The sequence below is a fragment of the Hyla sarda genome, chromosome 4, assembly GCF_029499605.1.
Source record: "Hyla sarda isolate aHylSar1 chromosome 4, aHylSar1.hap1, whole genome shotgun sequence".
Taxonomy (NCBI): Eukaryota; Metazoa; Chordata; class Amphibia; order Anura; family Hylidae; genus Hyla; species Hyla sarda.
In genome coordinates, this window is record NC_079192.1 from 286,073,603 (window position 1) to 286,095,423 (window position 21,821).

Here is a 21,821-nt window from a genome sequence, read left to right on the forward strand (position 1 = left end):
GTCTCCTTACTTGTCAAGTTGTAGAGATGTGGTTCTTAGTATTTCACTTACAGGGATGGCTAAAGAAACAGAGATGTACACACTGTTGCACTTTTGTATTATGTATACATTGCCCAATTCATGGATGTAGTCACTTGCCTGAAAAGTTTTCTGTTGCTTTGAAATCTAGACATAATGCTCGTAGAGATGAAGCCCTCAGATCTGTACTATTAAAAATATTCAGAAAACATTACATCTTTATATTTTAATACATTACATTTTGGAAGGTTGTTTCGAGACAATAGAAAATGAAACCGAACCATTGCACTGTATGCTTCATCGAAATCTCTTTAGCGCTATAAGTGACTTGTTTCTGTTGTTGTTTCTACAGGAGTTTGCTGCACTGACAAAAGAACTGAATGCATGCAGGGAGCAGCTTCTAGAAAAGGAAGAAGAGATCTCAGAACTCAAAGCAGAAAGGAACAACACAAGAGTAAGTGCACTTCTTATTGGGGCAGATTCACTAAAACCAATGCTTATTGTAAACTTGGACCAGTCAAATACTGCTCCAGCTTTATTATAGAGCCTCCATGCTGTTTTAGAAACTTGGTGCGTCTGTAGACACTGTTGTTGTCTAGCCAAATACGACTTACTTGTGCCAAAATTTTACTTGTGCCAAAGTTTTGGTTCTCACTGTTGCATGTGACCTCCACTTTCTGTTATGCCACGCTTTCTTTACTGTTATGCTACTTTTTAGTAACAGTAGCCATAGTCGCCGAGGCAAACACTGCAACTTCAAAAATGTAGGCCGATTAAGTAGTGACTAAGGGCTATACTCAAGCTTGAAAAATTTAAAGGTTCTGTTTTCCCTGTTCCTATGTATGGCTTTTTGGTGGTAAAATTCTGACTGCCTTGAGTTATCACACATTTTTTGCATTAGTAATATGGGGTGGTGAAAAGTCTATGACTGGTTTCTCTTGTGCTTTAACAGCTTTTATTGGAGCATCTGGAGTGCCTTGTTTCAAGACACGAGAGGTCGTTGAGGATGACGGTGGTTAAACGGCAAGCACAGTCCCCCTCAGGTGTTTCCAGTGAAGTGGAAGTTCTAAAAGCTCTTAAGTCTCTTTTTGAGCATCATAAAGCCCTAGATGAAAAGGTATGTCATTTATGGCTTATGAGGGTATGGTTTCAATGATCCCTTTATATTCTATCCATATGGTCCATCTACACAATATGCCATAATTGTCCAAGAGTTGTGGGACACCTTTGGAACTTGCACCTTTCTTGAGATCTAGGAGAGTTAAAGGGGTTATCCAGGAAAAAACTTTTTTTTATATATCAACTGGCTCCAGAAAGTTAAACAGATTTGTAAATTACTTCTATTAAAAAATCTTCATCCTTTCACTACTTATGTGCTTCTGAAATTGAGTTGTTCTTTTCTGTCTAAGTGCCCACTGATGACACGTGTCTCGGGAACTGCCCAGTTTAGAAGAGGTTTGCTATGGGGATTTGCTTCTAAACTGGGTGGTTCCAGAGACACGTGTCATCAGAGAGCACTTAGACAGAAAAGAACAACTGAACTTCAGTAGCTCATAAGTACTGAAAGGATTAAGATTTTTTAATAGAAGCAATTTACAAATTTGTTTAACCCCTTCCCGCAGAATGTCATATATAAACGCCGGGTTGTGCAGTGCGTTCGCGCATCCCGACGTTTATAAATGACATTCAGTTAACCCGGCGATGCGCAGCATCGCACGGGTTAACTGGCAGAAGTCCCGCTGTTTCCAGCAGGGGACAACTTCTGCTTCACCCCCAGGACCATCAATGGCCCTTCAGATGTTGCCGAACTACAACTCCCAGCATGCCCTTCAGCTGTCTGGGCATGCTGGGAGTTGTAGTTTTGCAACAACTGGAGACACACTGGTTGGGAAACATTGTCTGTTTCTAACTCAGTGTTGTGGTTTTGCAACAGCTGGTGCACCCCCCCCCCTGTGAACGTACAGGGTACATTCACATGGGCGAGGCTTTTACAGTGGGTTTCTCGCATTTTGAGATGCAGCAAATTTTGCGCCGGGAAACTCGCTGTAATCCCCCGCCCATGTGACTGTACCCTAAAAACACTACACTACACCAACACAAAATAAAATAAAAAGTTAAAAACACTACATATACACATACCCCTACACAGCCCCCCTCCCCAATAAGAACGTCCGGTACGCCACTGTTTCCAAAGCAGAGCCTCCAGCTGTTGAAAAACAACAACTCCCAGTATTGCCGGACAGCCGTTGACTGTCCACGCATGCTGGGAGTTTTGAAACAGCTGGAGGCACCCTGTTTGGGAATCACTGGCGTAGAATACCCCTATGTCCACCCCTATGCAAATCCCTAATTTAGGCCTCAAATGCGCACGGCGCTCTCAATTTGGAGCCCTGTCATACTTCAAGGCAACAGTTTAGGGCGACATATGGGGTATCGCCGTACTCGGGAGAAATTACGTTATAAGGTTTGGGGGGCTTTTTCTTCTTTAACCCTTCATGAAAAGGAAATGTTGGGGTCTACACCAGAATGTTAGTGTAAAATTTTTTTATTTTTTACACTAACATGCTGATGTTGCCCTATACTTTACATTTTCACAAGAGGTAAAAGGGAAAAAAGCCCCCCAAAATTTGTAACGCAATTTCTCCCGACTACAGAGATACCCCATATGTGAGCGCAAAGTGCTCTGGGGGCGCACAACAAGGCCCAGAAGGGAGAGCGCACCATGTACATTTGAGGTGATTTGCACAGGGGTGGCTGATTGTTACAGCGGTTTTGACAAACGCAAAAAAAACATTTCGGAAACGACACCCCTCATGGAATGTAATGAGGGGTGCAGTGAGAATTTACCCCCCACAGGTGTCTGACGGATCTTTGGAACAGTGGTCCGTGAAAATGAAAACTTGTACAGCCCACTGTTCCAAAGATATATCAGACACCAGTGGGGGGCAAATGCTCACTGTACCCCTTGTTACATTCCTCAAGGGGTCTCGTTTCCAAAATGGTATGCCATGTGTTTTTTTTTTTTGCTGTTCTGGCACCAGAGGGGCTTCCTAAATGCGATATGCCCCCCAAGCAAAATTTGCTCTCAAAAAGCCAAATATGACTCCTTCTCTTCTGAGCATTGTAGTTCGCCCATAGTGCACTTCAGGTCAACTTATGGGGTACCTCCATACTCAGAAGAGAAGGGGTTACAAATATTGGGGGGTATTTCCTGCTATTAACCCTTGCAAAAATGTGAAATTTGGGGGGAAACACACATTTTTGTGGAAATTATTTATTTATTTTTTTTACATATGCAAAAGTCGTGAAACACCTGTGGGGTAATAAGGCTCACTTTATTCCTTATTACATTCCTCAAGGGGTCTAGTTTCCAAAATGGTATGCCATGTGTTTTTTTTTTGCTGTTCTGGCACCATAGGGGCTTCCTAAATGAGACATGCCCCCCAAGCAAAATTTGCTCTCAAAAAGCCAAATATGACTCCTTCTCTTCTGAGCAGTGTAGTTCGCCCATAGTGCACTTCAGGTCAACTTATGGGGTACCTCCATACTCAGAAGAGAAGGGGTTACAAATATTGGGGGGTATTTCCTGCTATTAACCCTTGGAAAAATGTGAAATTTGGGGGGGAAACACACATTTTAGTGAAAAAAAATAATTTTTTTTACATATGCAAAAGTCGTGAAACACCTGTGGGGTATTAAGGCTCACTTTATTCCTTGTTATGTTCCTCAAGGGGTCTAGTTTCCAAAATGGTATGCCATATGAGGGTTTTTTTGCTGTTCTGGCACCATAGGGGCTTCCTAAATGCAACATGCCCCCCAAAAACCATTTCAGAAAAATGTACTCTCCAAAATCCCCTTGTCGCTCTTTCCCTTCTGAGCCCTCTACTGCGCCCGCCGAACACTTTACATAGACATATGAGGTATGTGCTTACTCAAGAGAAATTGGGCTACAAATATAAGTATACATTTTCTCCTTTTACCCCTTGTAAAAATTCAAAAATTGGGTCTACAAGAACATGCGAGTGTAAAAAATGAAGATTGTGAATTTTCTCCTTCACTTTGCTTCTATTCCTGTGAAACACCTAAAGGGTTAAAATGATGACTGAATGTCATTTTGAATACTTTGGGGGGTGCAGTTTTTATAATGGGGTCTTTTGTGGGGTATTTCTAATATGAAGACCCTTCAAATCCACTTCAAACCTGAACTGGTCCCTGAAAAATAGTGAGTTTGAAAATTTTGTGAAAAATTGGAAAATTGCTGCTGAACTTTGAAGCCCTCTGGTGTCTTCCAAAAGTAAAAACTCGTCACTTTTATGATGCAGACATAAAGTAGACATATTGTATATGTGAATAAAATTTTTTTTTATTTGTAATATACATTTTCCTTACAAGCAGAGAGCTTCAAAGTTAGAAAAATGCAAAATTTTCAAATTTTAGGATTTTTCACAAGGAAAGGATGCAAGTTACCATAAAATTTTACCACTAAGTTAATGTAGAATATGTCACGAAAAAACAATCTCGGAATCAGAATGATAACTGAAAGCATTCCAGAGTTATTAATGTTTAAAGTGACATTGGTCAGATGTGCAAAAAACGCTCTGGTCCTTAAGGCCAAAATTGTCTTGGTCCTGAAGGGGTTAACTTTCTGGAGCCAGTTGATATATAAAAAAAAGTTTTTTTCCTGGAATACCCCGTTAATACTTAGCCCGTTTTTACACGTGATATAAAAGAATATTTACACTTTATTCCACCTCTGCAAAAATTTAATGAACTAAAAATCAAATAATTAGAGACTAAAGATGGTGTATTTTGCAGTATGGATGATATGTGGCTCAGAGAAACTTTTTTTTTTTTTTTTTTTGGTGAGTCACGGTGGTAAAAAATTAACTAAAAAAATTAACTAAACTCACCTGCCCTGATCCCTTGTAGCTGCCATTGCAAAGGCTTGTGATCCTTGCTGTCTATGCTGCTTCCTGGTTCATGTGACATGTTGTCCTTACAGGAACTTGCCTGCTCAGCCAGACATTGGGCGTTCATTGTTGAACACACCTGAATGTATTCTTATTCTTATTATTTATTATTATGTATTTTTTTTTATTATCTGAAATTGATGTGCCAACGTCTTCTCATCTCAGTTCACTGCACAGATCTTATAGAATATTCCAATCTTAAATTCTAGCTATCTGATTTCTGTTTATGAATGTTTTAGAATTAAAACCTGTACAGTGGTCCCTCAAGTTACAATATTAATCGGTTCCAGGACGACCATTGTATGTTGAAACCATTGTATGTTGAGACCATTACTCTATGGAAACCTGGTAATTGGTTCTGAAGCCCCAAAATGTCACCCAAAAATAGGAAAAATTAAGGATTAAAGAATAATAAGTAGATAACTAATAGAGATAAAGCAAATCCTTATATATAAAAGGAAGAAAGATCTGCTGGGAGCTGTAAATCACTGTCTATGTCAGTGTTTCCCATACAGGTGCCTCCAGCTGTTGCAAAACTACAACTCCCAGCATGCCCGGACAGCCAACGGCTGTCCGGGCATGCTGGGAGTTGTAGTTTTGCAACAACTGGAGGCACCCTGGTTGGGAAACAATGGTTTATGTAGAGGACAGGAGCTTCTTCAGGGTCCTGTACAGTACACATAGTGTCCCAAATTGAGCCGCCCTTACTTGGTGTCCAAAGGAGCAGCTAACCCTTGTACAGGTAAGGAGTAGTACTTCCCTGTTCTGTAGGGGCCGCTACCAGACACCAGTCAGTGCATGCACTTCAGTAATAGTGTTGAGCGGCATAGGCCATATTCGAATTCGCGAATATTCGCGAATATATGGACGAATATTCGTCATATATTCGCGAATATTCGCATATTCGTAATATTCTCGTTTTATTTTCGCATATGCGAACATTCGCGTATGCGAAAATTAACAAATGCGAAAATTAACATATACAAAATTAGCATAAGCGGAAATTCGCATATGCGAAAACTAGCATTTGCTAATTTTCGCATATGCGAATTTTCGTCCGGCAGTCTCATACAGTAGTATTAGAGCCTTCTTTACACCACACAAGCTGGAAGCAGAGAGGGATGATCACTGTGATGTGTACTGTGAAGAAAAAAAAAAAAAAAAAACGAATATTCGTAATTACGAATATATAGTGCTATATTCGCGAAATTCGCGAATTCGCGAATATGCGATATTCGCGAATAATATTCGAATTGCGAATATTCGCGAGCAACACTATTCAGTAATACAGGTGTTTTACCAATAAAATGCCCATTCTGATTGGTCAGTTCTTCCAGCCACTGACATGTCTATCACAGATCTGGACTGTCTGTAGCATTGTATGTTGAGTCTGGTTTCAAGTTACAATGGTCCAGAAAAAAACCTTGTATGTTGAAACTATTGTATGTTGAGGCCATTGTAAGTTGAGGGATCACTGTATTATAAATAGATAAAACAAAAGTAAGCTAGAATTTATGTATACCAGCAGTAATATAGCCGACAAGAAGATAAATGATTTGACACTTGCATATTGTTCCGGAGGTAAAATAAAAAAGCGGATCATTTACACGTGTGGATATGGGAGGCAGCTCAGAGTGATACATTCAGTATGTGTCTGTCAAGCTGCCAGCTTCTGTAAAGGAGGTTGCCTGGCGTCCAGGCATTTACATAGACTAGACTAAGTTAAAAAAACAAATGCTCACCTGCCTGATTTCCCAATGCTGCTATTGTTCTGATGCATTCAAGGTCCCCGCTGCTCACTGTTTTTTGGTCCTCATCTCGAAATGCAGGAAAAGCCTACCAAGCAAATTACAATCTCCAGTGCAGTGGTGAATTGTCTCTTAGCCAGTGATGGGTGAGCAGGTATTTCCTAAACATCCCTTTACTACAGTATCCTGCACAAGTATACATAGGGGGACCCCCAATGTGTAAATCTGCTGCATAGTTATAACAGATGTTTCTACGACACATACATTTAAAGGGGTACTCCGCCCCTGGCATCTTATCCCCTATCCAAAGGATAGGGGATAAGATGTTAGATCGCCGCAGTCCCGCTGCTGGGGACCCCGGGGATCGCCGCTGCGGCACACCGCCATCATTACTGCACAGAGCGAGTTCGCTCTGTGCGTAATGACGGGCGATACAGGGGCCGGAGCAGCGTGACGTCATGGCTCCGCCCCTCATTACATCACGGCCCGTCCCCTTAATGCAAGTCTATGGCAGGGGGCGTGACGACGCCCACGCCCTCCCATAGACTTGTATTGACGGGGACAGGCCGTGACGTCACGAGGGGCGGAGCCGTGACGTAACGATGCTCCTGCCCCTGTATTGCCCGTCATTACGTGCAGAGCGATCTCGCTCTGCGCAGTAATGATAGCGGGGTGCTGCAGCAGCGATCCCAGGGGTCCCCAGCAGCGGGACCCCGCCGATCTGACATCTTATCCCCTATCCTTTGGATAGGGGATAAGATGTCTAGGAGCAGAGTACCCCTTTAAATAAATTACACTGTGTGTTATAAAAGACTAAAATTTTTACTTGAACTTTAATTACACTGAATTTGTGCAGTATTCTGCACAGGTATTTGTAGTGGGACCCCCCGAAGTATACCTGTACTATAGCTATATTAGATGCATTTGCTACATAGAATGCATCTAATAGACTCCTTCACTATATATATATATATATATATATATATATATAGTTTAGCTATCTATATTTTTCTAATGTATCTTAATTTATTAAATATCGATATAATCCTGCCCATCACTCCCATTACTAAAATTAAAGGGGTTATCCAGGAAAAAAACTTTTTTTTATATATCAACTGGCTCCAGAAAGTTAAACAGATTTGTTAATTATTTCTATTAAAAAATCTTAATCCTTTCAGTACTTATGAGCTTCTAAAGTTGAGTTGTTCTTTTCTGTCTAAGTGCTCTCTGATGACACGTGTCTCGGGAACTGCCCAGTTTAGAAGCAAATCCCCATAGCAAACCTCTTCTAAACTGGGCGTTTCCCGAGACACGTGTCATCATAGAGCACTTAGACAGAAAAGAACAACCTTAACTTCAGAAGCTCATGAGTACTGAAAGGATTAAGATTTTTTAATAGAAGTAATTTACAAATCTGTTTAACTTACTGCAGCCAGTTGATTTATATAAAAAAAGTTTTTTTCCTGGAAAACCCCTTGAAAGTTCATGCACATCTAGCTGATTCCCTGAATTGTCATACAAAATATACACCCTCGTATCTCGGGAACAGAAGGCAGTATCAAGAAACTCTAAAGAGGTGTGTGATCAGGGTACCCTAAGCTTTTTAATGACAATACAATCTCAATGTTTTTGGACTGGTCTCTAAATGTAGATTGATGGGGGATTGTTATGTCCTCAACATAACAAAATGTAAAAAAGTGAGTCTGATGTCTTTCTGATTGCATTGTATATTTAGCATGACTATGAAACTAGGGCATATGCTGAGTAGTTGCTTACAACAACCTCACAATCTGTTCCGTTTACATAACTACCTAAAATTAGTTATTATATAAACTACAAAATATTTGTAGACCATACATTTGTAGTGAAGGTCCAACCCAGTCTATTATTAAATTAATGTTTCTTCTAGAAGATTTCAGAAAATAAAACTTTTCTGCAACCCTTATTTGTGTTGAGACATTACAGAGGCTACTTATTATGTGTACCTATATCTTTTTAAGTTAAGAATCTGGGTTGGAGAGTGGTTAGAAGACTCAAGAAAAGATGCAGCCAAGATTAATTTACTTTTGGTATATACTGTAATACAATGATATGACTATCTGTTTGTTTTTGTACTGTACATAGTAAAAAGACAGTAAAAAGACAACTAAATGGCAACTTTGTTTTATCACTTCTCAGTAGTACACTTTAAGGCCGGACTCTCTTCATACCCGGTGACTACCAGCTGCTATCAGCAGCCGGGACTCACAGCTAATGCTGGACATTGGCTTGATTGTCGATTTTTGGCATTAACTGTTCAGATGCAACAATCAACTTGTTGATTGCGGCATCTAAAATGGTCGCTACATGTATCAGAAAAAATAATAAAAAGTGATCAAAAAAGTCCCATCTAAAGAAAAAATGTGCTGATAAAAACTATAGGTCACAGACCAAAAACTTAGCCCTTAAACAGTACCATAAACAAAAACATAACATCATTATAGGGGTTAGAGGACAATTTTAAGCATATTCCTTCTCTTACAAAAAGTTATAATTATAAAGGGGTACTCCGGGGGAAAACTTTTTTTTTTTTTTTAATGAACTGGTGCCAGAAAGTTAAACAGATTTGTAAATTACTTCTATTAAAACATCTTAATCCTTTCAGTACTTTTTAGCAGCTGTTTGCTACAGAGGAAAATCTTTATTTTTTTTATTTCTTTTTTTGTGTTGTCCACAGTGCTCTCTGCTGACACCTGATGCCCGTATCAGGAACTGTCCAGAGCAGGAGAAAATCCCCATAGCAAACCTATGCTGCTCTGTACAGTTCCTGACACAGACAGAGGTGTCAGCAGACAGCACTGTGGACAGCACAAAAAAGAAATTCAAAAAGTAAAGAATTTCCTCTGTAGCATACAGCTGCTAAAAAGTACTTAAAGGATTATGATTTTTTAATAGAAACAATTTAAAAATCTGTTTAACTTTCTGGCACCAGTTCATTTAAAAAAAAAGTTTTCCACCGGAGTACCCCTTTAAGTAAATACCGTAGTAGAAAAATAAATAAAAATGTATGTAAATTGGGTAGGCTTACATAATAAAGATAACATCATGTCATTTTAATTGCAAAGTACACTGCATAGAACATCATCGCCCATACATCTGAGCAGGGCTAATGCCAGTTTTAGTGGCGGAGCAAGGCACTGAGGGCTCTTTGCTCTGCGGTCGGTTGGCTTTCACCTGCATGTGTGTCCTAAAGACATGCTTGCAGATGAAAGCAGCACTTCTGTTTTTTCAGCCCAGACACGTTGCACTGTGGTCAGCTAATCAGCGAGTGATATACTGAGGGGTAATATGATGTATCGAGCCCTGGCCCAAGCTTCTTCCTGGTGCCGGGGCCCGTTACATCACACTGCTGCTTAGCCTATCACCAGCCTAGGCAGGGAATCTGTGCGGCCAGTGATTAATTAACCATAGTGTGGGGCCTCAGAAGCAGGAAGGAAATGGCAGTAGAGGATGGGGGAGCAATATAAGTGGTAACAGGGTAGCTGGGTGCAGTCAGTGTTTTTTTTTTTTTTTATTGTGGCATAACAGAAGAATAAAAACATTTGCCGGAGTACTCCTGTAAAGCCTGAGCCATTGGTCATTTTTGCATTATTTTTTGCATATTGCAGAGGTGCTAATTAGTCATCCTACCAGCGCTCCTTTGGTCAGTCCACTTATTAAATTCAGTAATTGCTATTGATCGGGGCATTTAAGGAGTTAAATTAATGACTGCAACTATGACTCATCCATGAAGCGAGTTCAGCTGGTGAGCTTGCTTCACAGAATCGCAACAACCGCATCATATACATTTTCGTTATGATGCGCCAAGGCATAGCAGGCCTCGACATACTTACTGTATCTCATAGGGCAGTAAAGAGATAGAGATTACATATATTTACTAAAAGAAAAAATTAACATTTTTACTTCAAAATCGTTTTTTTTGGGGGGAGGGGGGGGTGATATTGTAGCTCATCCCCATGTACTTTGAGGGTAGGTTCTAATGTTAATCTGCTGCATGTGGACTATAACATGCCTGTATACGGTGGCCAATGGCAATAAGAACAAAGCCCAGTAGAATCAACCCTTGTATAGACGGGCTATTTCTGTAAGAAAGCCGGCATGTTATTTTAATTCTGTGCAATCCCTTAGATGTAATTTTAATATTTAAATCAGGAGTCATGTGATTTTTGTTTTCTTGAATGTTTCAATATTACTGGGACTTTTTTTTTATTATACATTCTATTTGCTTGCTATGCAAGGCTTTCCATGAAATGTCAGGTTGTCACCAGATGTGAAATGTTCAGAGCTTTCATTATGATCCATCACCTTCTGTCATTTCCAGATCAGTGCTTCAACATTCTGACAAAGATACAGTCATCACAAAGACATTATCCAGCGATAATTACCAAGTGTCATTGCTCTACTAGCGTACTATCATGCTGGAGGAGCGTCTTGGAAAACTGAAGAAAATGAATGATGAAAGAGTAAAATTCATACACTTATAAGCCATTTAAAGCCATTAATATTACTATAGGGGGTGCAGACTAAAGGGGCCCCAGGGCACATCTGCCCCATAAAAGACAAGCTTTACAAATGGAACATGTAGCCTTGTTACAGATTTTGTATTGTAGCCCAGAAGCTACAAGTTATGCCTCTGCTTATGGAAAGAGGGAAAAAAATAAGATTACTCACCTGTTGCCAACCCCTTTGCCATTATGTCCAATCTGGTCCATGCTTACCTATCCGTGTTTGACATGTGTTGAGACACAAGCAGGAAGCACTTAAATCAACTGGTGCCCGAAAATTAAACAGATTTGTAAATTATGAAACAAACAAGGAAAACTCAGGTGCACTCACCGTTAAGCAGAGACGGTCAGGTGTGGGAGTCCGGTAACGGGATGCCGGATCACGGCATAGGCGCTGGTGTGTGGCGCTAGGAGGCTACGCCTTCAGTTTCGCACGTGAGTGCGTGCTTCTTCCGGCCTCTGAGAGGCTGGAAGAAGCACGCACTCACGTGCGAAAATGTCGGCGTAGCCTTCGAGCGCCACACACCAGTGCCTATGCCGTGATCCGGCATCCCGTTACCGGACTCCCACACCTGACAGTCTCTGCTTAGGGGTGAGTGCACCTACGTTTTCCTTGTTTGTTTCATATTGATACTTCATGCTTGTGTATGTGCACCCCGCAGGAGACATTGAGATAGGTTGCCGAAGACCTTGCTGCAAGTCGTAGAGGGTGATATTGCTTCCTGAGTGCTCTCCCCATTTTCTTGCTTCACTTTGTTATTTGTAAATTACTTTTATTTAAAAAAAATCTTAATCCTTCCAGTACTTATTAGCTGCTGTATAATACAGAGAAAGTTGTATAGTTCTTTTCTGTCTGACCTCAGTGCTCTTTGCTGACACCTCTGTCCATGTCAGGAACTGTCCAGAGCAGGATATGTTTGCTATGCTGGGGGGATTTGTTCCTGCTCTGGACAGTTCCTGACATGGATATAGGTGTCAGCAGAGAGAAAAGGGGTCAGACACAAAAGAACAACTCAACTTCCTGTGGAGCTTACAGCAGCTGATAAGTACTGGAAGGGTTAAGTTTTTTTAATAGAAGCAATTTACAAATCTGTTTAACTTTCTGGCACCAGTTTATTTTAAATACATTGTTTTAACAATGGAGAATGGTACCTGTAGTGGATTGATGGCAAGTTAGTACTTTTTTTCTTCATTTTCATCCCACCTTAAGCATATTTAAATGTAAAAAAAAATTGAACAACCCCTTTAACTTAGCATCCAGGCCAATCAGGTCTGTATGTCATTTAATGTAATGTAAGTATTTTTTTTTATAACTGAATTCAAAGAGCCGTAACATGAGTTATATTTTTCCATTTCACCATTTTTGGTACATAGAATTTATGTTAAGAAAAAAATAATAATTTTTATATTAATATAAAATATACAGATTTAAAATATGCACAAAAGAAGTACACAGCATGTGGTAAATTTGGCACAGATTAAACAGTATCCAATAATTTTTCTGCACTTTTTTTAAAGCTACTTTTTGAAAAGGTACACATAGTAAATTCATAACCACAGCACAAACCAATACTGTAGAACACCTTACAAATTTCTCTATTTTGAAAGCTGCTCACTTTTGATGCAAAAATTTGCAAACAACTGTGCCAAAAATAGACAATAAACCTCTCCCAACATAATGATAAATCCCACCAATATTCCAAAGCATTGCTGCCTGTCTTTGTTACACTTAGGCTAGGTTCAGACTACGGAATCTCCAGGCAGAAAATTTCCAACCGGAGATTCCGAGTGCGGCCAGCGCTGACTGAATCAGTCGGCGCTAGGACCGCGCGGACACTGCAGTCTCCAATAGACTGCAATGTGTTCCGTGCGGATTTCTGCCTCAAGAAAGAGCAACCCCTTTCTTCAGGCAGAAATTTCCAAGCGGATTTTCCGTTCACAAATTCCGATTCACAAATTCCGAAGTGTGAATTTGTGAACGGAAACCCATTCACTACACTATACATTTTAGCAAGCGGAATTTCCGCCTGAACTTTCAAAGAGGAATTGCTGGCGGAAATTCCGTAGTCTGAACCTAGCCTAACAGGCAGCCTATTGAGATGTGCCTCTGTCACTGCCTAATAGGTAGACCTGTGGTCCTTTGTCAGGTCCCTGGCTGCCATGGTGATCATCAGCAACCTGCGATTGCTTTGCAGGGAGCTGATGGGCAGACAGAGAGAACTCTCTACATTACATGTAACAGACACAATTGACTGCAGAATTTAAAGGAAAACTGTCAGATATTTTCTCCCGCACTATCCACAGTACTGGGGGATGGTACGGGAGACGCTGATTAAAACGAGCCGTACCTTACCTGGATCCGCCCGGCCGTTCGCCCGCAATTGTGGTTTTATTCTATGTATACACATATATATCTTGCTGTAACTGGCACGGGCAGGGCTTCTGCACTGACATCAGCGCCGATTATGAATATTCATCCCCCCTCCCTCCAGTTAGGAGCAGCGAAGAGAGGGAGAACTGGAAGGAGATGAATATTCATAAGCGGCGCTGACGTCAGTGCAGAAGCCCCGCCCGTGGCAGTTATAGCAAGGTATACACATAGAATAAAACTACAATTGCGGGCGAACGGTCGGGCGGATCCGGGTAAGGTTGGGCACGTTTTAGTCAACGTCTCCCACACTATCCAACAGTACTGTGGATAGTGCGGGAGAAAATATCTGACAGTTTTCCTTTAAGATGTTGAACTGTTGGGATCAAAGTTTACTTTGATCCTGGCAGCTTTGGCAGGAGACCAGCTGTGTATGACAGCTGAGCTGCGGTTGCCATCTAGTTGGTACACTGGGTATCTCATAGGTACATTCCCCACAAGATCATTTTGCCGGATGAATGCATTGTTATGCAGTAACTGGCAATAGCTTATGGCGGATAAATCTATCACTGGTCCTTAAGGGGTTTTACATCCATACATCTTATCTCTATGCTAAATGTTTTTTATACATAATTCTTTCATTCAATTTTTCCACACAAATTACACAACATTTTTTAACTCTTTGTGCTAAATGTTGAGTAAATGATAGAAGATCACATTACATTATACTCCTGCCAGATAGGAACAAAAAACAAAGGCTAAGGTAACAACTTTTTGTTGGCAATTTAGGGAAATGGGGGTTTAATAGCTTATTGAAGATGTAGTCATATGTAGCCCACAGAGTAACAGCTGCTAAAAGTATTTTTCTGTGTTAAGGCAAAATGAAATTAGTCATTGCTGCTAAAGTGTTTGTACTTGAACTGGGTATAAATCTAGTGTATTTATGATGGATCTAAGCACTGTCCAGATAGCAAACTGTGTTGTTAATTGAAAATTATCAGTTACCTTTTGGTGTTAATTGCTTCATGTGATTCTCAGAAATAACATTACACAGCATGGTACCTGGTGTACTTACTAGTATTCACTAATAATTTTCCATTTACATTTTAGTTTGTGTATAGATATTGGGTGATTCAAAAAGGGTGGTGCAAAAGTAAATGCTTGTAGTTAAAGTAACATCAGTGGTAAATGGCCAGTAAAAATCTAAGAAAAACTGGCTTAGTTGTCCAATGCCCATGTCAATAATTCAACATGGCTTTCATTCTCAAGAGCCAAATTTGAGATATGTTTAAATGGTGTGACATAGGATGGTGATATCAAAGCATGAAAAAGCTTTCTATATGTTGACGTTTTCTAGATCAGGTCTGTTGTGTCATGGAAAAAGTCTGAGGATTTGAACCATGTGTGGAAATGTTGACCAGGTTGACTAGTATGGTACTATAGGTGCCATAAACCATGGTCAGGTGTATCCTACAAAAACATCTGTGTTGTAAGCCATATACAGGGTGGGCCATTTATATGAATACACCTTAATAAAATGGGAATGATTGGTGATATTAACTTCCTGTTTTTGGCACATTAGTATATGTGAGGGGGAAACTTTTCAAGATGGGTGGTGACCATGGTGGCCATTTTGAAGTCGGCTATTTTGAATCCAACTTTTGTTTTTTCAAAAGGAAGAGGGTCATGTGACACATCACACTTATTGGGAATTTCACAAGAAAAACAATGATGTGCTTGGTGTAAATGTAACTTTATTCTTTCATGAGTTATTTACAAGTTTCTGACCTCTTATAAAATGTGTTCAATGTGCTGCCCATTGTGTTGGATTGTCAATGCAACCCTCTTCTCCCACTCTTCACACACTGATAGCAACACCGCAGTAGAAATGCTAGCACAGGCTTCCAGTATCTGTAGTTTCAGGTGCTGCGCATCTCATATCTTCACAGCATGGACAATTGCCTTCAGATGACCCCAAAGATAAAAGTCTAAGGGGGTCAGATCAGGAGGCCTTGGGGGCCATTCAACTGGCCCATGACGACCAATCAACTTTGCTCGGATCTAACTCCCATAATGTGGGGGTGCACCATCTTGTTGGAGAAACTCAGGGAACGTGCCAGCTTCAGTGCATAAAGAGGGAAACTCATCATCATGTAGCAATTTTGCATATCCAGTGGCCTTGAGGTTTCCATTAATGAAGAATGGCCCCACTATCTTTGTACCCCATATACCACACCATACCATAAATTTTTGTGTTCCAACACTCTTGGAGGGATCTATCCAATGTGGTTTAGTGTCAGACCAATAGCAGTGGTTTTGTTTGTTAACTTCACCATTCACATAAATGTTTGCCTCATCACTGAACAAAATCTTCTGCGTAAACTGAGGGTCCTGTTCCAATTTTAGTTTTGTCCATTCTGCAGCACCTGAAACTACAGATACTGGAAGCATGTGCTAGCATTTCTTCTGTGGTGTTGCTATCAGTGTGTGAAGAGTGGGAGAAGAGGGCTGCATTGACAATCCAACACAATGGACAGCACATTGAACAGATTTTATAAGTGGTCAGAAACGTGTAAATAACTCATGAAAGAATAAAGTTACGGTAAAACCAAGCACATCATTGTTTTTCTTGTGAAATTCCCAATAAGTTTGATGTGTCACATGACCCTCTTCCTATTGAAAAAAAAAGTTGGATTCAAAATGGCCGACTTCAAAATGGTCGCCATGGTCACCACCCATCTTGAAAAGTCCCCCCCCCCTCACATATACTAATGTGCCACAAACTGGAAGTTAATATCACCAACCATTCCCATTTTATTAAGGTGTATCCATATAAATGGCCCACCCTGTAGATTACATTCTCTTTAGAAGCTGAAACTAGTCTGGTGTTCAGTGCTGAGCTAACATTTGACCTCAGTTGGAAAGTCAATGACCACAACACTAGAATTTGGGGCTCATAAAAATCATGTGCACTTATCAATCACATAGGGGACCCAAGCATCTTCTATGCAGTAAGCAGGCACAAAGTCTACAGTTTTTAACGCCAAGGATCCTGTCATTGATCACTCCTATCAGCACATGTTACAGGGATCCCACATGCCACAGATAGAGGAAGATTAGCAGGATGGTGAACCACATTTCCATTTGGATGTTCGCTTCAAACTCTACTGGAACTTTGGACTGGTCATGTTGAAAACAATGATTCACCAACGTTGCACTTGCTCCGCAGTCAACAGATCTCACACCTTGCATGTTCTTTCTTTGGGGCTACATAAAGAACTAAGTGTATCTTTCCCCCCAGCCACAAGAGCTGAAAAAATCATCATTAAAACAGTTAATTTCCAAAAATAAGTTGGCATGTGTATAGACAGAACTGAACTATGGCCTAGATGTCTGCCATGTCACCAATGAAAATCACTTTGAACATTTGTAGTGTATCTTTTTATGTTGATAAATTTGTGTTATGTTTTTTTCAGTTATCAATACAAAGGCTATAATTTCGTACCACCCTTTGTGAATCACCCTATATTTTAACATTGGAGATGCTGAAATTACACACAATTAAACTGTAGGAAAGTAAATGTATGGAGACAAACAGTGACATACACTATAATTATATGGTTGTAGGTATGAGATAGGTTTAGTGTATATAGATGATGTCTCACTTATGTTGTACAAAAAAAAAAAAACAGGATCCACCTGGCTCTTGTTTATATAGTGGACAGATTAATGAGTTGGTATAGTGTGCTCTGATGTATTTTGTTTTAAACCCTTAGTAACCAGCATACTTTAACCCATAAATGGGTATATTGCTACTAGCAACATCTTTTTAAATATAACCAAGACATATTACTTACAAATATATAGTGTTATCACAAATTTTACTGTCTTCAGCATGTTTTTGTCTGACAGGAAGTTGTGTAGTCCTTTCATTTTCACTGTGGTATTGTCTCATCAGCTCCCTGGTTTCTCCCTCTCTTCTTACATAACGCATCCCTATTTGCTGTCTCAGGAGGCTTGGCTGGTTCTTGTCTCTTAACTAAAGCCCTGTCCCACCTTTGACCAGCCCCTACAGCCTACATCACCCTGTCATATACACATATACATTTTGGGAAGACTGAGTTATGTTTATACCATGCTGCTTTGTGCTGAACAATGCTAAAGGCAGAGGAGCAGACAGGGAATGGACAAAGCAACTGCTGCAAGCTTACTCTACTAGAGCAGTGGTTCTCAACCTGGGGTACAAGTACCCCCAGGGGTACTTAGTAGTTCTCCAGGGGGTACTTGAAAAAAAATCAATAATGGCAGCCACAGCCACTGGTTACTGGTCTGGACCACTTTGAAAGAAATGGTAGGCTGACGTCACTGCACTGAGGAGCGGAGCAGGAGGACAGCAAAGGGGAAGCGCGGGCACTGGGCTGCTGTGGGCAGTAAAACCATCAGCTTTGTTGCTCCACTGCCCCTGCAGACCAGGGATCTATTGCTATGAGCCATAGCAATAGGTCCCCAGACCAGAGGAGCAGTGGAGCACCAAAGCGGGACAATATGGTGGCCTACAACTATCTATGGGGTAGTTTGGGGGCCTACAGCTATATTAGGCGGCACAAAGGGGGCCTAACAACTTTATGGGGACACAAGGGGAGTACTATTACTGTGTGTGACAATCAACATGTGGAGTTTGTAAATAGGTGGGTATTGTACTGCAGAAAGGAGCCTAAAATGTTTGTTTGGCTGGTTCTGTGGAGAAGTCTTGTATGGGAGACCTCTATCAGTCGAGGCTTACGGAGCAGGCAGAAGCCACCGGGGACCACCTTAAATATGTATTGTTCAGACTCTTGTGTCTTATTGTCATAGTGTTACATTCCATTGTTTACCTCATAAAATAGAACAAAGGAAATCTGTTACTGCACATTCTGTTTTTTTTCTTTTAGGTGAGGGAACGCCTAAGGGTTTCGTTAGAGAGAGTGTCTGCATTGGAAGAAGAACTAACAGTTGCCAACCAAGAGGTAAAAATCAGGTTCTTTATTCTCTTTAAGATGGCCATGTTTAACTCCTGAGGCATTAGGCTCAGCATCACATTTCTGAAAACTGCCAACAAATGGATTATTTACATTTTATACAGTTTGACCTGATGAAGAGGAGCGGTGGCTCTTTGAAATGCATTTTCTGTGTATGTACTCATAAATCTTTTTATACCTTGTCCGCGGTCCTACTTTCGCACCAGTATAGCGCTTACAACTTAACTGTTATTTCATGGTTTCCTTTATGGCCGATATTCTCTTTCTTACACTTTATATAGACCATTGAGCACTGTCCACTTTATGTCAGAAATGTCAGGTTTCTGAGATTTCTTTGCCGTTAGATTGTGTAATGTGGAGCAAACTGGAAAGCCTGGTGACAAAGCACTTATCACTATCTTTATTGAAAGGAGTAACACCTACCTGTCAATCTGTGTGGGTAGCAGATATCCTACTTTAGTGCCATGGCATCGGTTTATAACTGATCAATGATAGTTATGAAAAATCTATTTTTAAACAGATCTCAATGAATCCTTAATCCTACACTATTCTTAATGTAAAAATATCAAAATAGTACAAATGTAGAGTAGAGCCTTATAGGTGACTTTATATGATATTATTAGGATATTATATATATTGCTTAATACATGAATTTTCTTTGTTGTTGTTAGCCAAATATTATGTTATTGTTACTCCATATAGTTCCTGAAGCCTCCTTTTATTTTCACTGAAATTGCTTTTTATCTTTTTATTTTTTTAAACTAGAATTGTAAAGAATTTAGTGCTCTCACAAGTGGCCAAAACTCAAGCCATTGAATAAAGCTTTCAATGCATTGGAGCAGAAGTAAATGAAATAAACTGCTATGGAGCTTAATATAGTGGCAGCGACCATCAGATGAAAAGCGTGTTTAAACAAATACTCCAGGATTTATTTATTTTTATAATATAGTGCAGCAAAGGCTATTATTAAATAATAATGTAGAGGTTCTTGTGCTTACCTGTTTTGGCTAATGTGTCAGGCCTTAGTTGTGGCCCATACTGGATGCAATTTTTACTTTGAAATGATTTCCTAGTGCAATGTTTGATTACATCAGCTGGTCATCTAATTTGGCTGATTGTGCTGGAGTTCACCCAGATGAACAGATTAGACTTAAGTGGGTTGAGGACAGTTCACACTATATGTAGTCTTGATGAGTTTTCTTCAGAATCTGTTATGAGGAAAAGGTGATTTGACCTTTAAAGGGAACCAGTCAGCAGATTTTAGCATATATAATGCTTGACAACAGGTTATGTATGCTAAAATTGTTGTCCTCACCATCCCATATCAAGATATCAAGTTATAAAGACCCCCCCCCGGCTGCCCAACAAGTAGTCCCCTGGGCGGGGACTTACACTCACCAGATCCCGTCGCTGCAGCCGTGGTCCCGCCCCATCACCTTGATTGACAGCTCACGTCGCCGCTCTGCTCCGTCTGCTTAGGGTGCAGAGTGATGACGCGAGCCATCATTCAAGCCCTTGGGGCAGGGGCTTCGGGTGGAGCGACAAGCTTGCCTGGTGGCTGAGGGGGGGGGGGGGGGACTTAATATCTTCACCATCCCTGGGGCAAAAATGGACCCAGACCCAGGGATGGTGAAGACCCAGACCCTCCAGCACTTCCGGACAAGAAACAGGTGGGTGCCACATGCTATATTGCGGGGGTCCCCAGCGGCGGGGATAAGATGTCTAGGGGTGGAGTACCCCTTTAAAGGAGTGAAGATCTGGAGAAGGAAGAAGTTAAGAGTCAGATTTCAGAGGAAGATGCAGAAGCAAATTGATAGGGGAGAGGACATTCTAACTACAAATCCTAGGTCCCTATAGAACCTAGAGCAGTGTTTCCCAACCAGGTGCCTCCAGATGTTGCAAAACTATAACTCCCAGCATGCCTTGGCAGCCTTTGGCTGTCTAGGCATTCTGGGAGTTGTAGTTTTGGAACACCTGGAGGCACCCTGGTTGGGAAACACTGACCTAGAGACTTAAAATAGCCAAAATAAGAAAGGAAAAAACAAATAAGAAAGAAAAGATGTTGTGCTGCTGTTGATTCAGTTTCCCATCTCTTCTGGTCATGTTTTTGGATTAAGAATTCCAGAATTACCGAGAAACTAGTAATATTTTAGAATTGTTATGGCAAATTGAACATGTTGATGCTACCATGCAAAGGCAATCAGCTTCTAAATTATTGGCAAGTCTAGTCAGGAACTATAACATTCCAACACTGAGAGACAGTGTGACACTCCATCTCTTGATCATTTCATGTTCTTTTTCACCAGATTTGTGAGTAATGCTGTATGTGAACAGATCATTTGCTTTGCTTTAGTAACTATCTTTGCAAGCCCTGCTTTGTAGTTGAATGAGGCTAGTGTTGAACAAACCAAACTCGTAGAACCTGTGTTCGGTGGGAACTTTTGGAAATATTCGCTTTCGAAGGTGAACATTGGCTGATTCAATCCTGGTAACATAGCAAAAAAAAAGTTGTAATAACAAGGGTTTTGTGTCACATTTGGGCACAGTTGTTTAAGTGCCGATGTAAGTGTGCCAGTTTTTCTTAGCAGCAAACATAGAAAGATAGGGAAAAACACCTAAAAAAATAAAATCTAAAGAAAAATTGCGGAATGTCACCAATTGCATAGAAACTTGTGAATTTCTAACACCAAAAAGAAAAAATTAAAACCAATCATTAGTTCCCCCTCTGTGTAATTGCAGATTTCAGCATGACCGTTATATGTACTGGTACACACATAGGAGAATTAAACCTATATCAGGTCTGATTGGCCCTGATTGGCCCATGTTTTGTCAGGTTGTGTGCCAGAAATTCTGTCTGCGCCAAAATTTGCACCAGAATTTGCACCAGAATTGAAAAAAACCCAACTAACTCTCCATTTACTGTGGGTGAAGGGGCGTGCCTATTGAAAAGGGGCGTGTTCCTGACATTTTCACAAAAAAACTACAGAAAATGTGGTCGATTTGAGCTGAGGAAAACCAGACAGATCAGAGCATGTGTAAAAAAAGCAAAATGTAGGGAAAAGTGCAAAATGTAGAGAAGCGTTAGTGAATACTAGTGTTGAGCGGCATAGGCCATATTCGAATTCGCGAATATTCGCGAATATATGGACGAATAT

At 40.5% G+C, this 21,821-nt stretch overlaps 1 protein-coding gene across 7 annotated transcripts in view; it reads left to right on the forward strand.

Annotated features, from left to right (window-relative positions):
* PPFIA2 (PTPRF interacting protein alpha 2) overlaps nucleotides 1-21,821 on the forward strand; it is a 398,714-nt gene that overhangs the window by 220,852 nt on the left and 156,041 nt on the right. For all 7 annotated transcript variants that reach the window (XM_056574441.1, XM_056574435.1, XM_056574436.1 and 4 more), the window contains 3 exons: nucleotides 371-472; nucleotides 971-1,135; nucleotides 18,580-18,654. In XM_056574441.1, coding sequence (XP_056430416.1) covers nucleotides 371-472; nucleotides 971-1,135; nucleotides 18,580-18,654 — 342 coding nt within the window. The remainder of the gene's footprint in view (nucleotides 1-370; nucleotides 473-970; nucleotides 1,136-18,579; nucleotides 18,655-21,821) is intronic.